The 18522-nt window shown below is 45.0% G+C and overlaps 1 protein-coding gene across 1 annotated transcript in view; it reads left to right on the top strand.

Annotated features, from left to right (window-relative positions):
* The window catches only part of LOC8030710 (Fanconi anemia group M protein), a 48451-nt gene that overhangs the window by 14335 nt on the left and 15594 nt on the right, over positions 1 to 18522 (top strand). The window contains exons 7-14 of the mRNA XM_042288664.1: positions 442 to 1648; positions 3141 to 3244; positions 5687 to 5816; positions 7903 to 7991; positions 9028 to 9157; positions 10423 to 10619; positions 12337 to 12797; positions 18095 to 18158. Coding sequence (XP_042144598.1) covers positions 442 to 1648; positions 3141 to 3244; positions 5687 to 5816; positions 7903 to 7991; positions 9028 to 9157; positions 10423 to 10619; positions 12337 to 12797; positions 18095 to 18158 — 2382 coding nt within the window. The remainder of the gene's footprint in view (positions 1 to 441; positions 1649 to 3140; positions 3245 to 5686; positions 5817 to 7902; positions 7992 to 9027; positions 9158 to 10422; positions 10620 to 12336; positions 12798 to 18094; positions 18159 to 18522) is intronic.

Raw genomic sequence — 18522 nt, 5'->3', positions numbered from 1 at the left:
CATTCACTGCATGACAGAGTTAACGCAGACACGGCATTGGTGTTTTTCCGATTTTCATTGAAACAGAGTAAAGACTTGGTGCCTCAGATACGCCTATCTTGTCACGCTTGTAGTTTTGATAGTCAACTTCTAGTGTCAGGCGATAAAGGGGAAAAAGTGACTGCCAGGTGTTTGCGATGACCGTGTTGTGCTGCGACATGCTTCTTTGGCCTACACATCAGTAACACTCCTGTCAAATGGTTTCTTAAAGTTCTATGCAATCTCTCGCAACATATTGAGTGTGTTTATTTTGCATATAATCAAGTTTCATTGCCACAGATATTTTTTAGTGACAGTTGATTTGTGAAAGTTAGCTGTAGAGAGGAATGCGAAGCGATTTAAACTTGAAATGAATCGGACCATATCATGAGGCTCCCGGGATGGGGTTTCTCGATTGCGCAGGTGAACAGCCGAGAAGTTGAACCGGAAATTCCCGTGACGGCTCTTCCACGGCTCTTGGACGCAGTTTCACACTCCACTCCCTGCAAGCCCATGCCAGGCCCTTCTGGGAGCAATGTTAAACCACGTAGCATGGCCTTCATCGCTTCGCCCGAAGTCTTCTGCGGCCCGTCCCCCATCCGGAACGTCGAAGTGCAGAGCAAAACTGACACCTGGGACCTTCTAGATGACAGCGACGCTGAATTGTTCCAGGACCTTTCGGACGGCCAGGACGACGTCGAGACTGACAAGGCAGAAGACGAAGACGACGACCCTGAAAACCTGGGAATGACCGAACTCTGCGCCCTCCTCGACCAGGAATCCACTCTCCCGAACGAGGTGGCACTGCCCAAAATCTCGAAGTCGGTTTCTTCTAATGTTGCCAATCTGTGCCAGTCACGAGTCCAATCATTCCCAGCCGAAGTGGTGCCAACCAAACGCTTAAACTCAATTTTGTCCGGAGTTGCCGATCCGTGCCAATCACAAGTCCAATCACTCCCAACCGAAACGGCACCTGCACCCAAGATCTTGAGGCCAGTTTCGTCCGGAGTTGCCGATTGGTGTCAATCACAGGTCCAATCATTCCCGACCCAGGCAGCACCACCCGAGATCTCAAAGACTGTTTCATCTGTAGTTGCTGCTCAGTGCCAATCCCGAGTCCAGCCACTTGCGCCCAAGGTGGTGCCACGTGAAATCTTGAAGCCGGTTTCGTCCGGGGTTCGCGATCGGTGCCAATCACGAGTTCCATCACTCCCGACCAAGGTGGCACCACCCAAGGACTCGAAGCCGGTTTCGTCCAGAGTCGCTCATCCATGCCAATCACCAATTGGGCAAAGGGACCCAACAAAAGAGGCCCGCCCTCGGAGAAGTCTGTCCTCAACGTTTGCCACCTTGCCCGTGGCGAACCGTACCGGTGAGACTTCAGTGCGCAGTCGTCCATCGTTCGAGCTGCTGGTCGATTTGGAGGATCTCGGCTTTAGTTCAGACGAGTCCACTTCTGCCATCTCCAAGAAGGAGACCGACCACGATCGCCCGCCCGTGTTGGCCGTGGGATTGAGCCGCGAGTTGCCGCCATCAAGAGGACGGCTGTCATCGAAACAAATACCTGTGGCTTTAGTCAAGCCGATGGTGGCAACACAAGAGAGGGGACCTGTTGTCATTGTCAGCTCCGGTGAGTGATTGAAAGACATTCTTTTATTTATAAATTTGACTTATTGTTGAGAATTATCGCAATTAAGTGGTAGCAGTCAATTTTAGTAGTGAGGATTGGTGTCTGCTTTCTTTTTTTTTTTTTGACTGTTCCGTGTCTTGTTACAAGAACAGAAAGTGTCGGAAATTAGTACAAGACAAACAACTTTTGGACATGTTAATGCCCATCAGGAAGCACATGGTCCTAATCAGATAAATAATTTCATGGTAACATATATATAACAGTCCAAGACATTCTTATGTTGCACTCTACAGCATTTTCATTGAGGCTTTGTGTCTAGTAAGGGATCTTTGACAATTTGTGGTTAATGAAGTTTGAACTTCCACCTCGAAATATGCATGTTGTATTGTTCGTTCGCAAAAATTCCTTGGAAACAGACTGTCATCCCCACCTCTCAGTCTTGCAGAAGCCAAGTTTATTGGGGATTGTGGTTGCTTCTTCCAGTCTATGACTTTCCAGTTAGGAGATTTTTGGGTACCGTTACAAAAGAGTACCTTTCTAAGCAACCCAGGCACAATACTTTTTATCCAAGCTTGTTGACAAAGCTCCAGTAGGCAGAACACAGAACCATCTGAGGAAAGTGTTTCCTCAGGTGCAACAGACAAAAACTTTTTTTTGTGACAGAACACTATAAGGCTTGATGCTCTGACAGATAAATGTGTGCAGACCCATGAGCAAACTACTAGTGACAGTTTTTATGTCTTCTCTACTGTCTCTACTTATAGTCTTATGTGGAAATTTGTAATTAGTACTAGTTAGTACTTTGTAGCTGAAGGTCTTAATGAATCTCTAGCAGGGGAACGGTTCCTTTTTGATAGGTTCTCCTTGACTTCAGCAAAATGCTAGAAAATGAGCAGTTTCAGAAGCAGTTGAGCTTTTAACACCTTCTAGACTTGAAGGATGAGCTAAACAAATTATTATAGTTACACAAATTTAAGACGGCAGCTCAGAAAGACACAACAAGCAGTATTTTCAGGGAAATAATAATTGCTTTCTAGTTTCAATGTGTGCTGGTCCCTCTCGAAAGTGCTTGCTGACCATGTTACCTACTGTTTGTGCCTTGCAAAGATGCAAGCACGAGTAAAGGGATTAATGGGGCGACTGCGTCTGGAAACAAAGATTCCTTTTTAATCGTATCTTTTTTCTTTTCATGCTTTTTGAGTGATTACAGCAATATAGGATAACACCCACTTTCTGCACTGAAGCATTTGGGTCATGTAGAGAGCATGACATTATGCTTGACAGAAGTGGCGAATTGTGGAGAGATCAAACCTTCATTACAACAACTTTTCCCCAATGCAGCTGCACAGGACAGCAAAACTGATGCAACCTCCAAATGAAGTTTTTTGGCTCTGCCAGAAATTTGCAGCTTTGCCTAGGACAACCTTAAATCTTTCGGAAGTTTTCCTTGGGGCCATTCAAATTGTGATTTACAATTTCTCTCAACCGACAGAAGAAGAGAGCCCCGTTCGAGTGAGACGGAAAGTGGCACGACGGAGGGCTGTTCTGTCGGATACGTCATCGCCGGACTCCGACGTACCGTCACCGTCAAAGAAGGTACGGCCCTCTTTGACTCACGAGAGGAAACGAGAAATGTTTGCATCGAAGTTGCATTCGCGTTTAATGCAGGCTTGTTGCGGAAAAGCAAAGAGGGGCTTTTTCTGAGTTCTGTTCAGATGCAAACTTAAAGTTATAGAAGGTTTATAGGGGTGTGAATGTTTTGGGGGATTTGATTGATTTTTGAAGGTTGTAAAATTTTGCAAGAAGGTTTGGTATGGAGGGATAATGTTGGTTCATTTTCATTGGAATTATGAGGACAAAGGATGTTTTACTTTTATATCAAAGAAGAAGGAAGGAAAAAAGGGCAGAAAGGAAGACAAAGAAGTTAACCTGGGGTATTTTGCCCCGGTTTGCTACTTTGTTTTGGGGGAGAGGGGTTTGAGGATTAAAAGAGAAAAGAAAAAACAGAAAGTTAAAAAAAAAATAAAAAAAATTAAGAATTACAAAGTTTGAACACTAACACTGCGCTATTCACTAACAATGAAGGTCATCTTCTATAAGCAGAAGTTCAGGCGTGTTGTATTTAGGAATCTAACTAGTGCTTTTGTGGCCTTGGCTTCTTTGTGTGGATTGTCCCAAGCACCAAGCACTGTAGTCACGGAGAAGGGTCGGTTGTCTAGGCATGCTAGCGTGTTTTTGAGTTGTGTCCTTTCTGCGTCGTAGATGACACATTCACATAAGATGTGATGAATTGTTTCAATGGAGTCACAACTTGGGCACTTAGGTGTTGTGACCTGTCCAATCCGATGAAGGAACTTGTGTGTGTACGCTACACCGAGTTTCATTCTATGTATCACTGCTTCTGTCCGCCGTGGCATATCACTTGGAGTGTGGAATGAAAGATCCGGATCCAAAGCGTAGAGAGGTCCATACTGATGATAGAGGTCCTAATGGTGCCTATCAACACGTCAGTACAGAGTATTATATACTTTATTTTTCCATAGGTTCAATTGCAGTCAGGGGTGGGAAGACATACAGACTGAAAGCACAAGGTCACAGCATGCACTTGATTAGATTTGCTTGAGATAATCATTTAGAGAAAGACTGAATATGGTGAAGCTGTGTTTTTGGCCTTGCTTGATTGACTACACTTTTCCTGATGTTGAAATGAAGAATAGTGAAAATCTAGTACAGTGTAGACCGCATATAACGTATGTCGCGGGAGTCGCGAAAATCCGCTTTATAAGGGGTACCGCGCTATAACCAAAACATCAATTTTTCAGGCCAAACTTACCTTTGTAAAAGAATTTATTTTATGTTAGATGAAAAATAAAGCTTAGTTTGAGGGAAGTCTTTATTTCACCAGACTAGTACACTTCTTTCTCAAGTGTGTCACACATTCTGAAAGAAATGAGCGACTTTTGCCTGGCGCAGCCTTTTAACGGCGTCGCGGGTTGCGGACGGACGTTGCGAGCGTTCAGGATTGCTAACCCTAATCACTTTTCTCCAGCAATGAATACGCGTGAAAATTCGCATCCTTTATACGGTACGTGCCAGTAATACCTTCAACTTGAGCACAGGCATGAAATGCTCCAAATAAGAAATCCGAGCGATGTTCGAAAACACAAATGCTTAGAAAGCACCACTGTAGTCGAAGTAAACAAACACGACGACACGGGCGTTTCTGCTGTCTTGAGAGTGCCGCCACAACATCGCCGCACGAGTAGGTGGGTTTTCCCTTCTAGTATGTGCTGGGTTATCATAGCGACACACAACGAAAATTCACAGTCTAGGATAGCGCTTTTACGCGGAACGAGGAGCTTCTTTGATCGTCTACGTCGACGATCAAAACCAACGCCATGTTTGCGGATAGAAGCAGCCGGCTGGCCGGCCCGCGACCGGCATGCAACGTGCGCGAACACTTCTCCTCGACCTGCGATTGGTCTGTCGTTGCGGTTGTTTCCAACGCAGCGGAGGGACGCACGCACGTGAACGACACATGCGTGCGTCCCTCCGTCGCTATGGCAACTGAAGCCTCTCTCTTCTCTTCTCCCCACTTCTTCGAGCAACCTCCTTGCCCCGCGAGTGCCGCTTGCGGCTCGCGCCGTTATCTAGTGTCGCACAGGGAAGCATGCTCTCTGCGTCGGTGAGTCGGCGCGGTCGCCGGGCTGTTCCGAAAACCGCGCTATAACCGGTATCTCCCTTCGCGTGCCTGCATTTTAAGCGGTATGTAATTACATGGAGTTTTATGGGAGGCGAACCGGTGGTTTAAAAAAGCCGTGTTATACCCGGTCCTTCACTATAAGCGGTTACGTTGTAAGTGGTCTATACTGTATAGATTACCAGATTGGGTATAGAAACGCTCGCAACCATTACAACATTTATCCTTGAGACCTTGAGCAATGTTTCTTGCTGGACTTTTGATGTTTAGCGCAGCTTGCCGACTTGAGATGGCCCTCCATTCGTGCCCCACAATCGCCGTAAATATTTCCAACTTAGGTGAGCAGCAAAGCACGGAAGCACAAGGCGCCAAAGCGAGGGCTCGAAAGCAGTGATGACGACTTTCAAGGACACGAGGTCAAGGGACGAGCGCAGCGCAGTCTTTCGCTGAGCTCCACCGTCCAGAGGGGTGAGTACTCCTAAGTCGTCAATCTGCGGAGCTCTCATTCGCCGCTCGTTTGAAGTCACGACGGTGCCGTCTATCAAGAGCCGACGTTCGGCGGCTTGCGCTGCCACAAGCTGGGTGGTCGTGTTCCAGTCTCTATCTCATCTCCCGTGCCACAACAACTCCTCGCACTGTGCTCGCACAGTAGCTCTACTTCAACGCGAAGTGTCTAAATTTCCACGACCTTGAAATCGTGTTTAAGGTCGACGTTGAAGGAAGGATTCTCGAAGAGGCGAAGTGAGTTTTAGTTTTGTTTTAGGGTTTTAGGCACATGGCAGAGGGTTCCTCTGCTCTATGAAAACAACTGCTCACGTGACGATCCAGACACGCAATTCATTCCATAAATCAATTCAAGAGTTGGTGAACCGATAGCTAGTTCACATGTTTGCTTTTGGAGATGACTGAGTACTTTGCAACACTCGGTGACCGCTTATGACGAGAGAATGCAATGGCGCCATATATCGGGGAGCCCTGGAGCACTTCCTATCAGTGTATGTTTCCTAATTTTTTATGCATCATTTTATCGTCGGGGGCTCAAATAATTTCAACAATGTTTCTCATAGACAGCATGTAGACTTTATCTTGCAAATACTGCAAAACCTTTGGTCTAGTCAGATTAATGGTGCGAGCGTGCCAGTTTGTCTTCTTGTCGTAAGCAAGTCCTGCGTGGTAGCACTGCACTTTTTCACACTCGAACACAATTGTGTGAAGCAGCCTTACTAGTGGATACACGCGTGATGTCAGGCGTGACGTTTGATGCACATACGACGTACATCCAGTCTTGTACACGTTACTTGAAAAAGATGTAATCAATTGCGATTACAATTACTCTCGGTTAAAAAGTATTCAATTAGATTGCTCAATTACTCGAGAACAAAAGTGATTGGACGTTACCTGAAGAAGTAACCGCTACTTTTCCGATTAGCCCAGATTTTCAAAATGCCAGATTCTTTCTGCTGGTTTGAAAGCGGGTTATGTGTACTGTCCATTAATGGATTAGGATCGCCGAATTATACACTGCTTATCTTTTTAAAATTTCAATAAACCGTCCTCCTGCCGGAGGCTCGGTTCGAGGATTTCTTGGTAGAAAACTTGTACAAACAAATTGTGCCATTTGAGGGGGGAAGGAAAGATAGTAATGGTTACAAGTAATTTTAGTAATTCCAAAAGTAATTAATTACTCTTGCAATTACTTCCCAATAAGAGTAACAAAATGATTGCAAAATTACTCTAAAATGTAATCGATTACAAGTAATTTGATTACTTGTAACAAGTGCCGTACAAGTCTGCACTTATCTGTAGTCCTCACTAATGTTGACTGGTACTACATCTTCACTCCCTTGAATTCACAGCAAAAGATTCGGTTTCAACAATTTTCACCTACTTTCGACTGCCATGCTTTGTGGAGAATATGTCTAAATGTTTGGAGCATCTGGAGTCTCCTAAACAGAAACCGTGATTTAGAAAAAGATTTGAAGCGACCTTTACCTTTAAAGTACTATAATGCATGCAATGAGAACATCCCGGGAGCAACGTCACCTACCGTAGAACACCGCGCATCCTCCCATTCTACACTAAGTGCCCATTCCCAAAACTTGTAAGGTCTGAGAAAATATGCACAATACATTTACATGTAAATTTGTTGACCGAACGAGCGCCCATTCCCCATTTTTTCGCGATTATCAAAAGATTCAGTGGGCACTTGCCCGGCATTTTACGGTAGGGTTATCTGGGTGTTGATAGGAGGGAGGGGGGATGGGGAGGGGGACGAGGTCAGGGAATTGGTGTGTCACGTAACATATATTTTCCCGCTAAATTTAGCGGGAAAACTGAGTTGACGTATAGGTCACGTGTTGTCGATTACCCTAAAGTAAATGGATCACGCGACGTCACGCGATGCCACTTTCATCACTAAATTTAGCGGAAAGTGCACAAACAAACGTACGGCCAAAATTTTGGGTTTGGGGAGTGGAATTCAAAAACATTTCATGCCCTAAAAAAGAAAAAAAAAATCTGGAACTGCCTGCAGTGTTTGCTTTCGCCTCAACAGACCCGCAGTGCTCTGGAGAGAAGCAGAGGAAAGATCCGTCGAGGAGGAAAGAGAAAGGAAGGTCGAAGGAACCGGCGGCAAGAAAGGAGGTGAGGGTTCTGAGGATCACCTCTTCACCCCTGTCATCGGGATCAGTTACGTGCCTGCGAGTACGGCTTGCGAAAGTGATGGAAAAGAGCGAGGTCGACCTTTAATAGGTCACTGACAGCTTAAAGGCCGACCGTCAAGCAGAAAGGAGCAAACTCTCCTTCGATTCCCCCTTTCCTATTCGGGAAAGAGGGAGACCCTCCTCCTCTCTGCGGGGAGCAGCTCAGATATCTGCTCCTTTGGGAAGAGGAGGAGAGAAGGGTGTGAGGGGGAAAGGAGAGAAGGAAACTGGGAACAGGGTTTCTGCCCGGCAGGGGACGATTCTGTAGGTCGGCCTTTCAGGATGAAGTGATAAACATGAACATGACAAGCCACACCCTGTGTTTCTTAGGTTGTCAGTGACTTTAGTTCACACACCTGCATTTGAGTGTTACCGAGTATGTTGGGCCCGCTCACGGTGAAAGGACGCACCGACATACTGGCGCTATATGTCGGACAGCCCCAGAACACTTCCGACTTGTGCACATATTTTACAATCGTTCGTGCATTGCTCCATCACCCCGGGCTTAACGTGCTTCTGACAATGCCGTAAGACACCATTCCTCGTAGATTGTGCGCAGGTCGGAAGCGATCCGGGACTAGTTGACAGACGGCGCCAGTGCGTTTTCTCGTCGACGGAGAGCCTAGGTTGAAGAGGGGGCCCATCTCGGAACACGGGGAGCGTCTGCATTAACGGTGAACGCACCCTACAAAGATTTATCGCGTGCGCCGCGTTCTTGCGCCAAGGAAGAAAGCGAGCGGAAAGGCGGAGGCGTTCGCAGGGACCCATGCCTTCAACACCTTCTCGCAACTCGTATTGCAAACGCGGCCCATAAACCACGGGACCCCGATCGAGCGGTTGGAAACTCTCTCTACTCGTCGAAAGCTGACGCAAACGGCTCCAATACGGCCGGTTGCACTCGAAGGCAAATGCGTGAACCAGTCATTAGAGTGAAGACAGTTATGAGAGATGTTACAAGTTTCTCTTTTATCTTCCAGCAGAACAATGTCAATCAGTTTATAGAACGGGAGGCGGACGTGTCGGCGGACGTCGTTCACTCCAGCGACGAGTCTGAGAACAGCAGTCTGGACGCCTTGGACGATAGCTTCATTGACGACCAGACTCAAGGTTTGATGGTGGTCACTCCTCCCTCTTTCGGAGTCTACATTGCCATTTACACGGAATCTCATGAGCACTTGTTGATAAATGAAAAATGGCAGTTTGATACTTACTCATGTTCCAGGAAAAGAACTGCCACCAGATCACCAAAAAAAAAACATGCTTTTCATATAAGACTCGTCAAAATACTGTTAAGTGCTAGAGAAAATCCACCACTTGGTTTTTGTCCTTATTTCAAACTCTTTTTGTTCACGTTCTGCCCATTGAAGAGCACGGCGAAAGGGCCCAAGCACGCTCCTGATCTCGCCGCACCGCCGTGTCCTTCCGCACGGTAAAGTCCGTCTGGTATGGTCACCACCGTCACCATGGAAACGAAGTTTACACTGAATGGATGCACATGCGAACACAGAGTCCGAATCCAGCAACTGCCGACGCCATTTTTCGAATGCCGTTTGCTAAAGCCGTTGTGCTAAACAATGTCACGTGATGCCGTGACGTTATGTGACTGTGACAACTTGAGGTCATGTGACATCATTGAGTCACTTGATGTCAGGGTGTCATGTGACGTCACACACAGAGCATGTTATGCCCACCTCATTTGCAACACATTCGTGCGTCTCTGAGTTTATCAGATATGATACATGCTTAAAATTTTTCAATGCCATAACCAATTGTGAAATACATTCTTGCGTCTCCGATTTTATCAGAAATGATCAAGACACGTTAAGGGGGGGACACTACCCAGAAAAAAAAAAAAATCTTCTGCAAAAGAGGTTGATTTTGAAAAATGCCGTATGTACATCCGTCAACACTAGAGAGTATTCCCAGAAAGTTCATTAGTTTACACTGCATAGTTATTTTTGAATAAGTTATTGTCGAAAACATAAAAGGCTAAAATATTATTTGATTTTTCACTGCAATGTTAGTATAAAATAAAGTACTTTTTGGAAATTTTGTTTTCACGGTTGTGCTGTTCAGACGTTCTGCTGCATATCTAGTGAAGAAAAAAAGTTTGGGTATTATGTTAGTTTTCTAATGATAGTTTTCCTAAACAAAGTCAGTGTGATCCTGACAAAAATGACTATAATTTCTTTTACTATTCATGTACGCAAATGAAACTTTGCACTGCAGTCTGCCTCGCAACTGACGGTATATACTGTAAATATCATTCATATTAAGCCAAAGGTTCAAAAGTTGACCCTTTTGGGTAGTGTCCCCCCTTCAATCTTTTCAATGCCGTCACCAGCCGTGATGTCCATTCATCCCTGTGGCAGCTCCAAACAAGAGCCTGTACCTGCACGCCATGCGGAGCCCCATTGGCGTTGGCCGGTTCAAGCTAAGTCACCGCGCCGAGGCGCACGAAATCAACGTCTACTCCCAGGCCGTTTCGGAGGACGAGGCAGATTACATCTGCGACAGTTTCTGCGTTCGTAACTCCGACCCAGACTGCCTCTCTGAACCGGAAGACAACGTAAGTATATATGGAGCTTGTAAAAATGTATTCACACAGTGGATCCAGTTTGCGAACTGATTGGTCGTGTGATGAGAAGTCAGCAGATCGTCTGGCTGCAGGGAGCATTCACACGATGAGCCACAAGAACAGACATCAGCGCTCACGGAACGGTCTTACTCTTGACTTCATAGCTCTGGAAAAAAAGTCCGAGGACACCGATGCACTTCTTATTAGTTGTGAATGCGAAAGCATGAATGTCATTCTTCTGCTCCCTTAGTTTGTCTGCGGCGTAGTGGTGTAGTTGGACGAGCATGCTCTCTGGTGAAGTGGCCGCGCTGCGCTAAACTCAAGCGTGCTGCCTCTCCAAAGATTGCTCGCACCGCCGCACCTCTTACCTGCGGCTGCGCTGCTGTGTGCGCTGCGCCGCCATGGAGAGGGCTTCTCTGGTGGCGTCCCTTGGAACTGCGCTGCGCGAGAGCCAATGGGAGCCTTGTTCACTATTAACGCGCGCCAGCCAATGGGAGCCTATCATCAGATTTCTGCTACCGACAACAGACTTCGCTCCATTGGGACAGGGGAAGTTGCCGTTTGGCACAGCTTCAAAGCTGATGACGTCGGTTCGCTCCATAAGACACAGTTAATGCTTTTGCATTAATCAAATTTGCCCCCTCTCTTCCCCCCCCCTGAAAAACATCTTTTGGATGCCCGTGATGGGGTTTTTCTGTACTTGCAAAACCAAAGAAACACGCTGCAGTGGAAGGACAGAACGAGCGGGTTGGTATGGATAATTAAACTTGAGGAAGAAAACGAGAAGGGACGGACAAACACAAACTTCTGGAAGTTTGTGTTTGTCCGTCCCTTTTTGTTTTCTTCCTCAAGTTTAATTAAATGGTGCAATAGGCTCAAAATGTTTTAAAAATAGCAAAATATAGTAGGGGAAGGAAAAACCCTTTTATAAACGCTTTATGCGGACATCTTTCCGCACATTTAGATTCACCGTGGAATGCTAGTTTATAATGTCTGGCCTGCGGTTGTGATTCCCACATCATACGAGTTTAGTAGGTGTTCATTTCTCGTTGTCTGTAAACTTTTGGCGTTGCACCAAAAGGATGACTCGGCCTCACCTTATTTTTTGTCATTGATTTCTTCAACGTTGACGAGCGCAATTTTATTCAGGATTTTATGTTGCAAATGGTCTAAATTAGCATTTAAACATTTCTCTAACACTTTTCACATGGCTGCTGAGGTCAGGACATGCCAATGCAACTTTAAGTTTCCGTTGGACAAGCAAAAAATTTTCATTTGTGGTAGCGATCTGAGATTGCTTATACCAGTGGTTCTCAAATGGGGGTCCGTGGACTTTTTCTAGTCCGCGAAGGCATTCTAAGGGTCCTCGAAGCCCTGCCTCATCAGTCAAGTCTGGCAATAAAAGTATTTTCTTTTCAAATTGAGGAGAAACATTCCAATTTTCGGGCGGGTTTTCCCGTGTGTATGTCAATGAGAGAAGTCTACTTTACACTAGCCCTTAGTTATACCCATTTATTAAATCATTATCGTAATAAACCTATCCCTTTTTCACCCCTCACCACAAACGGGGTTCTCTATAATCGCCGCCGATCCACAAGGGGTCCGCAAAACATCAATGGTTGAGAACCACTGGCTTATACCTTAACTTTATTGTAGGCAATTTGTATATGATTATTTATCTCGACACTTGTTTCTCTCCACAATAAAGGTCGAGGAACGTTGTATAACACGAAGACGCAAGGAAAAGAAGACGAAGCGCCAAAAGAGGCAGAAACACGTTTCAATCAGCGACGAGGACGACGAGGACGAGGCGTCTGTTTTTGGGACAAAAGTGAATACGAGCTCCATGATCGACACCTCGGACTGCCACATCGCAAGACCGACGCCAGCAGACGACAGGCTACAAAGCGAGGACGCTATTCTACCATCGAGGATTCGACATCCAGAATCGCCAAGGGCGTCTGCCAATGCGGGGCAGTCGTCGAGGTCGTCGGATCTTGCGCACGACTCGGCGACGATCAGCAGGGAGCGACGCCTCAACTTACAGAGGCTCAAGCAAGACGAATTTCGTCAGAAGCACCTGAAGGAGCAGTCCTTGCGGAAGGGCGAAACATCCAGCACCAGCGCACGTCTGGAAAGGTTGCCGACGGGCAGCACGTCGTCTGTCTCAGAGCGTGTGGTGAGCCCTTGTTTGTTGTTGCTTCTTTTGAGGAGGCCTCAATCGGTTTTGTTTATGTTTCTCAACAATGTTTTAGGGCAGAAATTCCGGGGCTGTGTGGGGGTCGTGGTACTGGGGAAGTTGTGGAATTCCCAAATTATCTGGCACGGGAGTAGCTGGGGTTGAGGTACCGTACCGGTGTACAGTCCGCAGAAGCAAATTTAGAATGGGGAAAAAGAATAAAGCTTTTTCTTGGACAATTCTAGACCACGTGCATAGTCCACGCTTGGAGCCTGGCCCGTATGTAAAAAATTCTGGGATACGGTCCATTCGTCACATGTGCACTCGTCACTGGACGATTGGTCACAGGACGACTGGTCAGAGAGGGACATTCGTCATAGGATGACTCGTCACGCGAGCAACTGGTCCCACAATAGTTCGTCCCCAAGAAAATATATTGTTCTATTTGGGTCGGTTTACAAAGTGGGTCACCTCTTATCTTAGATGGTAATAACCCCTGGAGAAGGGGATTATTATCATCATTCTTTTCCAGCTCGCTTGCACCTTTGCAATAATTGCATTATCATCTTAACTTAGCATGTCTTTCGCTTCTCAATGACAAAGAATTTGTAGCAAACGTTTTAGCTTCTGGTTCCGTCCCCAACGGTGAATGCGGATGCCATTAAAGAGCGACTATCTTTTTAACTCGGACTGCATTCGAAAGGATGGAGGTGATCGCAATAGAGAGAGGTGGAGCTCTGCTGTTTCACGAGGGGTCCTCGTACACATGCAGCAGAAAAAATAATGATACTTGTTTTTGGATTTGTCACAGAAGAGGTATATGCAAGGCAGAAGTAACAATTGATTTGGCTGCCAGTCGTATTTATTTATTTATTTATTTATTATACCCTCAGGGCCGAAGCATTACAGAGGGGGTGGGCAACGGAAGTACAAAAAACGCTGAAAATGGTTAGTCCGGCACAGATCATGAATAGTAACTTGTTAAAGCTTCTTTAAAGAGGACAAAATCGCCAATGGACGCAATGGGTGAGGGAAGGTCGTTCCAATCACGAGATGTTTTTGGGATGAAAGATTTGAAAAAAGAATTTGAACTGGAAGTGGGTATACCAACTTTGCAGCAGTGATCGAGGCGAGAGGATACGTAGATGGGAGCACTGATTAGTTGTTCTTTCAAGAGTGAATTGGCATAGTAAATTTTATGGAATAGACAGAGACGGGAGATAGTGCGACGAGTGGAAAGAGGGGGCAGTGAGAGACTAGCTTTCATGGATGTGACGCTTGATGTACGATGGTAGTTTGATAATATAAAACGTGCTGACCGGTTTTGGATGGCTTCAAGCGCTGATATGAGGCTTTCTGTACCGGGATCCCAGACCGAGCATGCATATTCAAGTTTTGGTCGCACCAGTGTTTTATAAAGTAGTAATTTTAATGATGATGGAGCTAGAGAAAAGTTACGTCTTAAATATCCAAGCATGCGGTTACTGTTATTAACGATATATTCGGTGTGAGTTTTCCATGATAGGTCAGAAGAGATATGAACACCTAGATATTTGTAAGTTGATACGTTTTCAAGGATGTTATTTGATAGGAAGTAGTTAGGACAGAGTGCTGCTTTGCGAGAAATCCTAATTGTCTTACACTTCATAGTGTTTAGTTTCATGTGCCAAGCATCACACCAGGAAGAAATTGCATTCAAATCAGATTGAATTATGTGTACGTCAGAGTCATTAGTAATTTCACGGTAAACAACGCAATCATCCGCAAATACGCTTATGGAGGAGGAAATGCTAGTAGGTAGGTCATTTATATATACTAAGAATAAGAGGGGGCCTAGGACAGAACCCTGTGGTACACCGGACTTAACGAGGGACGATGACGAGTTTTTGTTATTGATAGTTACAAATTGCGATCTGTTAGTGAGGAAACACTCTAACCAAGATAAGATATATGGATCAATACTGAGTAGGCTAAGCTTGTATAGTAGTAGTTTATGTGTTACCTTATCGAAAGCCTTTGCAAAGTCCAGAAAGATGCAGTCAGTCTGAGATCCACGGTCCAGAGCCGAGTGGAGGTTGTGGGTGAAAACTAAAAGCTGAGTATCGCACGAGAAAGATTTGCGGAATCCATGTTGAAAAGGGCTAAAGAAGGAGTTGCACTCCAGGAAACGCGAGAGCTGTGAAGAAATTATGTGCTCCATGATTTTGCAGGGTACGCTAGTAAGAGATATTGGCCTGTAATTGAAAGGGGAGAAACGGTCACCAGCTTTGTGAATTGGAACAACCTTCCCTACCTTCCAGTCCTCGGGTAAGACGCCATGATCAAGTGATTGTTGAAACAAAGATGACAAGATGATTGAGGAGTACATTTTGGTATTTTTTAGAAATTTCGCGTTTATCTCGTCGACACCTGATGCCGACGACAGCTTGAGGTTTTCAATAATTTTAACAATACCGGGTGGATCAAACACAATTGGTAACATGGGCAAAAAATGAGAAGATGGTAGTACGGGATGGTTGGCACCTAAGAAATCACTAAAGACACTGATGAAACTTTCGTTGAAAGTCATAGCGCAATCTTCACCAGAAATCACCTCTCCGCCTGAATTTTTAAGTTGTATTAAATGTTTGTCGGCAGGGTTGACTAAGTTCCAAAACTGTTTTGGATTGTTAGTGAGCATTGAGGGTAATTTTATGCTGAAGAAGTTATATTTAGTTTCATCGACGGCCAATTTGTATACTTCAGCTGCCGAATGGTACGCGGCCCAGCGATCGGGAGACATTGATGATTTAGCTGCTCGAAACAAGCGCTTTTTCTTATTAGACAGTCTTTTTAAAGTCGTATTATACCAAGGTGATTTCGAGTTTGATTTGACAACACGACAGGGAATGTAGTTGGTGATCAATGAAGTAATTTTATCTTTGAACAGACACCAATTGCCTTCAACCGATCGTTCTGAAAAATTCTGCATATAAGAGCCCATGAATGTACATAGCTCGCGGTTTATGGATTCAAAGTCGGCTCTGGCGTAATCACGGATGTGTTTGACACAAACAGCAGGATTGTTCTTAGGACTTTTCAGGAAAAAATGCAAGGCTAAATGGTCGCTAAGACCTGGAAGATAAGAGATCGGCTCTACGAGGTCCTTAGACGTAGTTAAAATAAGATCAAGAACGTTGGATGCTGAGGACGTAATTCTCGTGGGCTCGGTTACTAATTGCGAAAGATTAAAATCTGCACAGAGATTTAGGAAATCGTTGCTTTCAGAAGAATAAGGCACGCAAATAGGAATATCTTGTGACCAGTTAATATTTGGGTAGTTAAAATCGCCAAAAATAAATAGCTGCGAGTTAGGAAACCTTGAAACAATCCCGCTAAGTGTGTCATGTAATAACTCCACAAAATTCTTAGCAAAGGTAGGTGGGCGGTAACATGCACAGACAACAATGTTTCTGTGACTTAGTTGGAAACGTACACACACAATTTCTAAGCTAGATGCTAAGTTAATATGGGATGACTCAATGTAATCAGCAACTGCAACCAGCACGCCTCCGCCCGTCCGCGAATCCCTATCATGCCGATAAACTTTGTACTGCTTATCACAAAAAAAAAGTTCATCGTTACGTATTTTGCTAGAGAGCCATGTCTCGGTCAACACTTCGTCTTATTGGTTGTTCAAGCCAGCATAATTGGTTGTTCAAGCCAGCAAGGGCATGGGGGGCCCAAGTGAGATGAACCTGCTGAAGACTCATCATATCATGAAAAGAAAAGCTGTTGAGTGCCAAAAAACTTTCCTATGTTGAGTACCGTAAAATTTGCTTTTCTAACCATTGGTTCATGTCACAGTGGGAAGTCGTGAAACTCCTCATCACGGAATGTGGGCATTTGTAGAAATTTACATTTTACTATTGTCCCCTCCGCACTCGATGAGACCAGTTGCCTGCGTGACGAGTCATCCTGTGACGAATGTTCCTATGTGATGAATCGTCCTGTGACGAGTGCCATGTATTGTCACAGGACGATTGCTGCGTATCGTCGTCGCTGTGCATGTACTACGGTGACTATTGCACATTTATAGAATAGAATAGTTTATTTCAGACATACATGTGTCATGCATGTGTCTGGGATGCTGCAGCGAAAGAAGGCAAAAAAATCCCTCTGACATGGCTGCCAGCAACCCTCCCCCCCGTTGGTCAATCAATCAATCAATTTATTTCTCTCCTGGGGCCCCATAAACCCATATGCCTTAGTGCATATTGCTTTTTAGCAGGGCTGGGCAGTATCGCGATGGTATTTTGGAAATACTTTCAGCCTGTACCTTTGTACCTTGAGATACATTTGAAAAATGGGTCTGTACCTCGGTAAAGAAATACATGCACAGAAAATTTGTGAGTAATTTGAACCGTGTTTTTCGGCCCGGGTAAATAAACTGTGCATCGCAGAAAGCTCCAACTCCGTGAGAATTTGATGCTGGTGGTTGGGATAGAACGCAAAAGTTTGAGAACATGACGTCACATGAATCGAAAGATAATTGGGAAAAATGAAATTTATCTGCGAGCTGACGTCCACCTATGCCTAATGTCGTTAAAACAAGAAATGTCACTGTGGGACCATGCAGCATCATTTAGGTGAAAGAAATGTTCTCTTTATTGCTTGTATCGCGATACTTTGTCAGACTTAGTCTGACAAATTAACCATTGGGTTTTTACGCTGAACTGAAAACCACCTTTTTATGACGAGAGGTCTCGAATAACCGTCTCTACTGAAGAAAAACCTGAAACGAAAGCCCGATTTATCACCAACAGTCACCAAACGCGAGCATTACCATTTCGATTCGCCACAAACTGCTCCCTCCATGCTTACCACGGATCCTGTACCTGTATTCCGGGATACCTTTCTGTCATTTTTGCAGATATATCTCGAAGATATCCTGTTACATCAAAGACAAATATATCTCAGTATCTTATTTTAGCCTTAAAATACATATATATCTCAGTATTTGTACTTGTGAGTATCTCAGTAGTGTCCAGAATACTTTTTTGAGTATCTCTGCACAGCCCTGCTTTCTTGACATGCATGAGACAAAAGTCTGAGCTCCTACAGGCGTTGCTTCCTAAATAAGCTCTGAAACTGCCCACAGAGTCCGACCTCTGACGGATCAGAGCGGCGTTACCCAGAGTTGCGTTTCTGCCAACTGGCTTTTAGTGGCATGACTTTTTTTCTCAACAATGTCCTTACCCAGAAGCACACAGTCAAGGTTTTCCTTTATATTGTTTCCTTTTCTCCAGGAGGAAACCAAAAGTGGGGACGTCTCCATTTTCGTGGATAGCCGGGTCATTGCTTCGGGACCGGTGAGTTTTGCTTTCATCTTGTTTCATAGTCTAGAATGCTAGCTCTCCATTCACTTCTGTTTCCTAATCAGTTCATTGCATAGATGAAAAAAACATTTATACCTCTACTTGGGCTACACTAGCATTTGTAAAAGGATCTGATTACAGCTTGCCGATCTCACAAAAATGGTCCATTTAGAGAGCTTGCATTTTTAGAGTGCACCTCTTAGGCGCCCGTTTCGAACTTGAGCGGCGGTCACCGTCGCGTGGTGCATTATGAGAAATATCCCATAATGCGCCGCGCGGGAACTTTTGTGACGTCACTCGTGACGTCACAAGGGTCTTGTGCTCACGCCTGCATGGTGGATTATGGGAAATTACCCGT

Source organism: Ixodes scapularis, unplaced genomic scaffold (genome assembly GCF_016920785.2).
Source record: "Ixodes scapularis isolate PalLabHiFi unplaced genomic scaffold, ASM1692078v2 PGA_scaffold10__122_contigs__length_95168666, whole genome shotgun sequence".
Lineage (NCBI taxonomy): Eukaryota > Metazoa > Arthropoda > Arachnida > Ixodida > Ixodidae > Ixodes > Ixodes scapularis.
The sequence above is the reverse complement of the archived record's forward strand: the minus strand, read 5'-3'. Positions and strand labels throughout refer to the sequence as shown.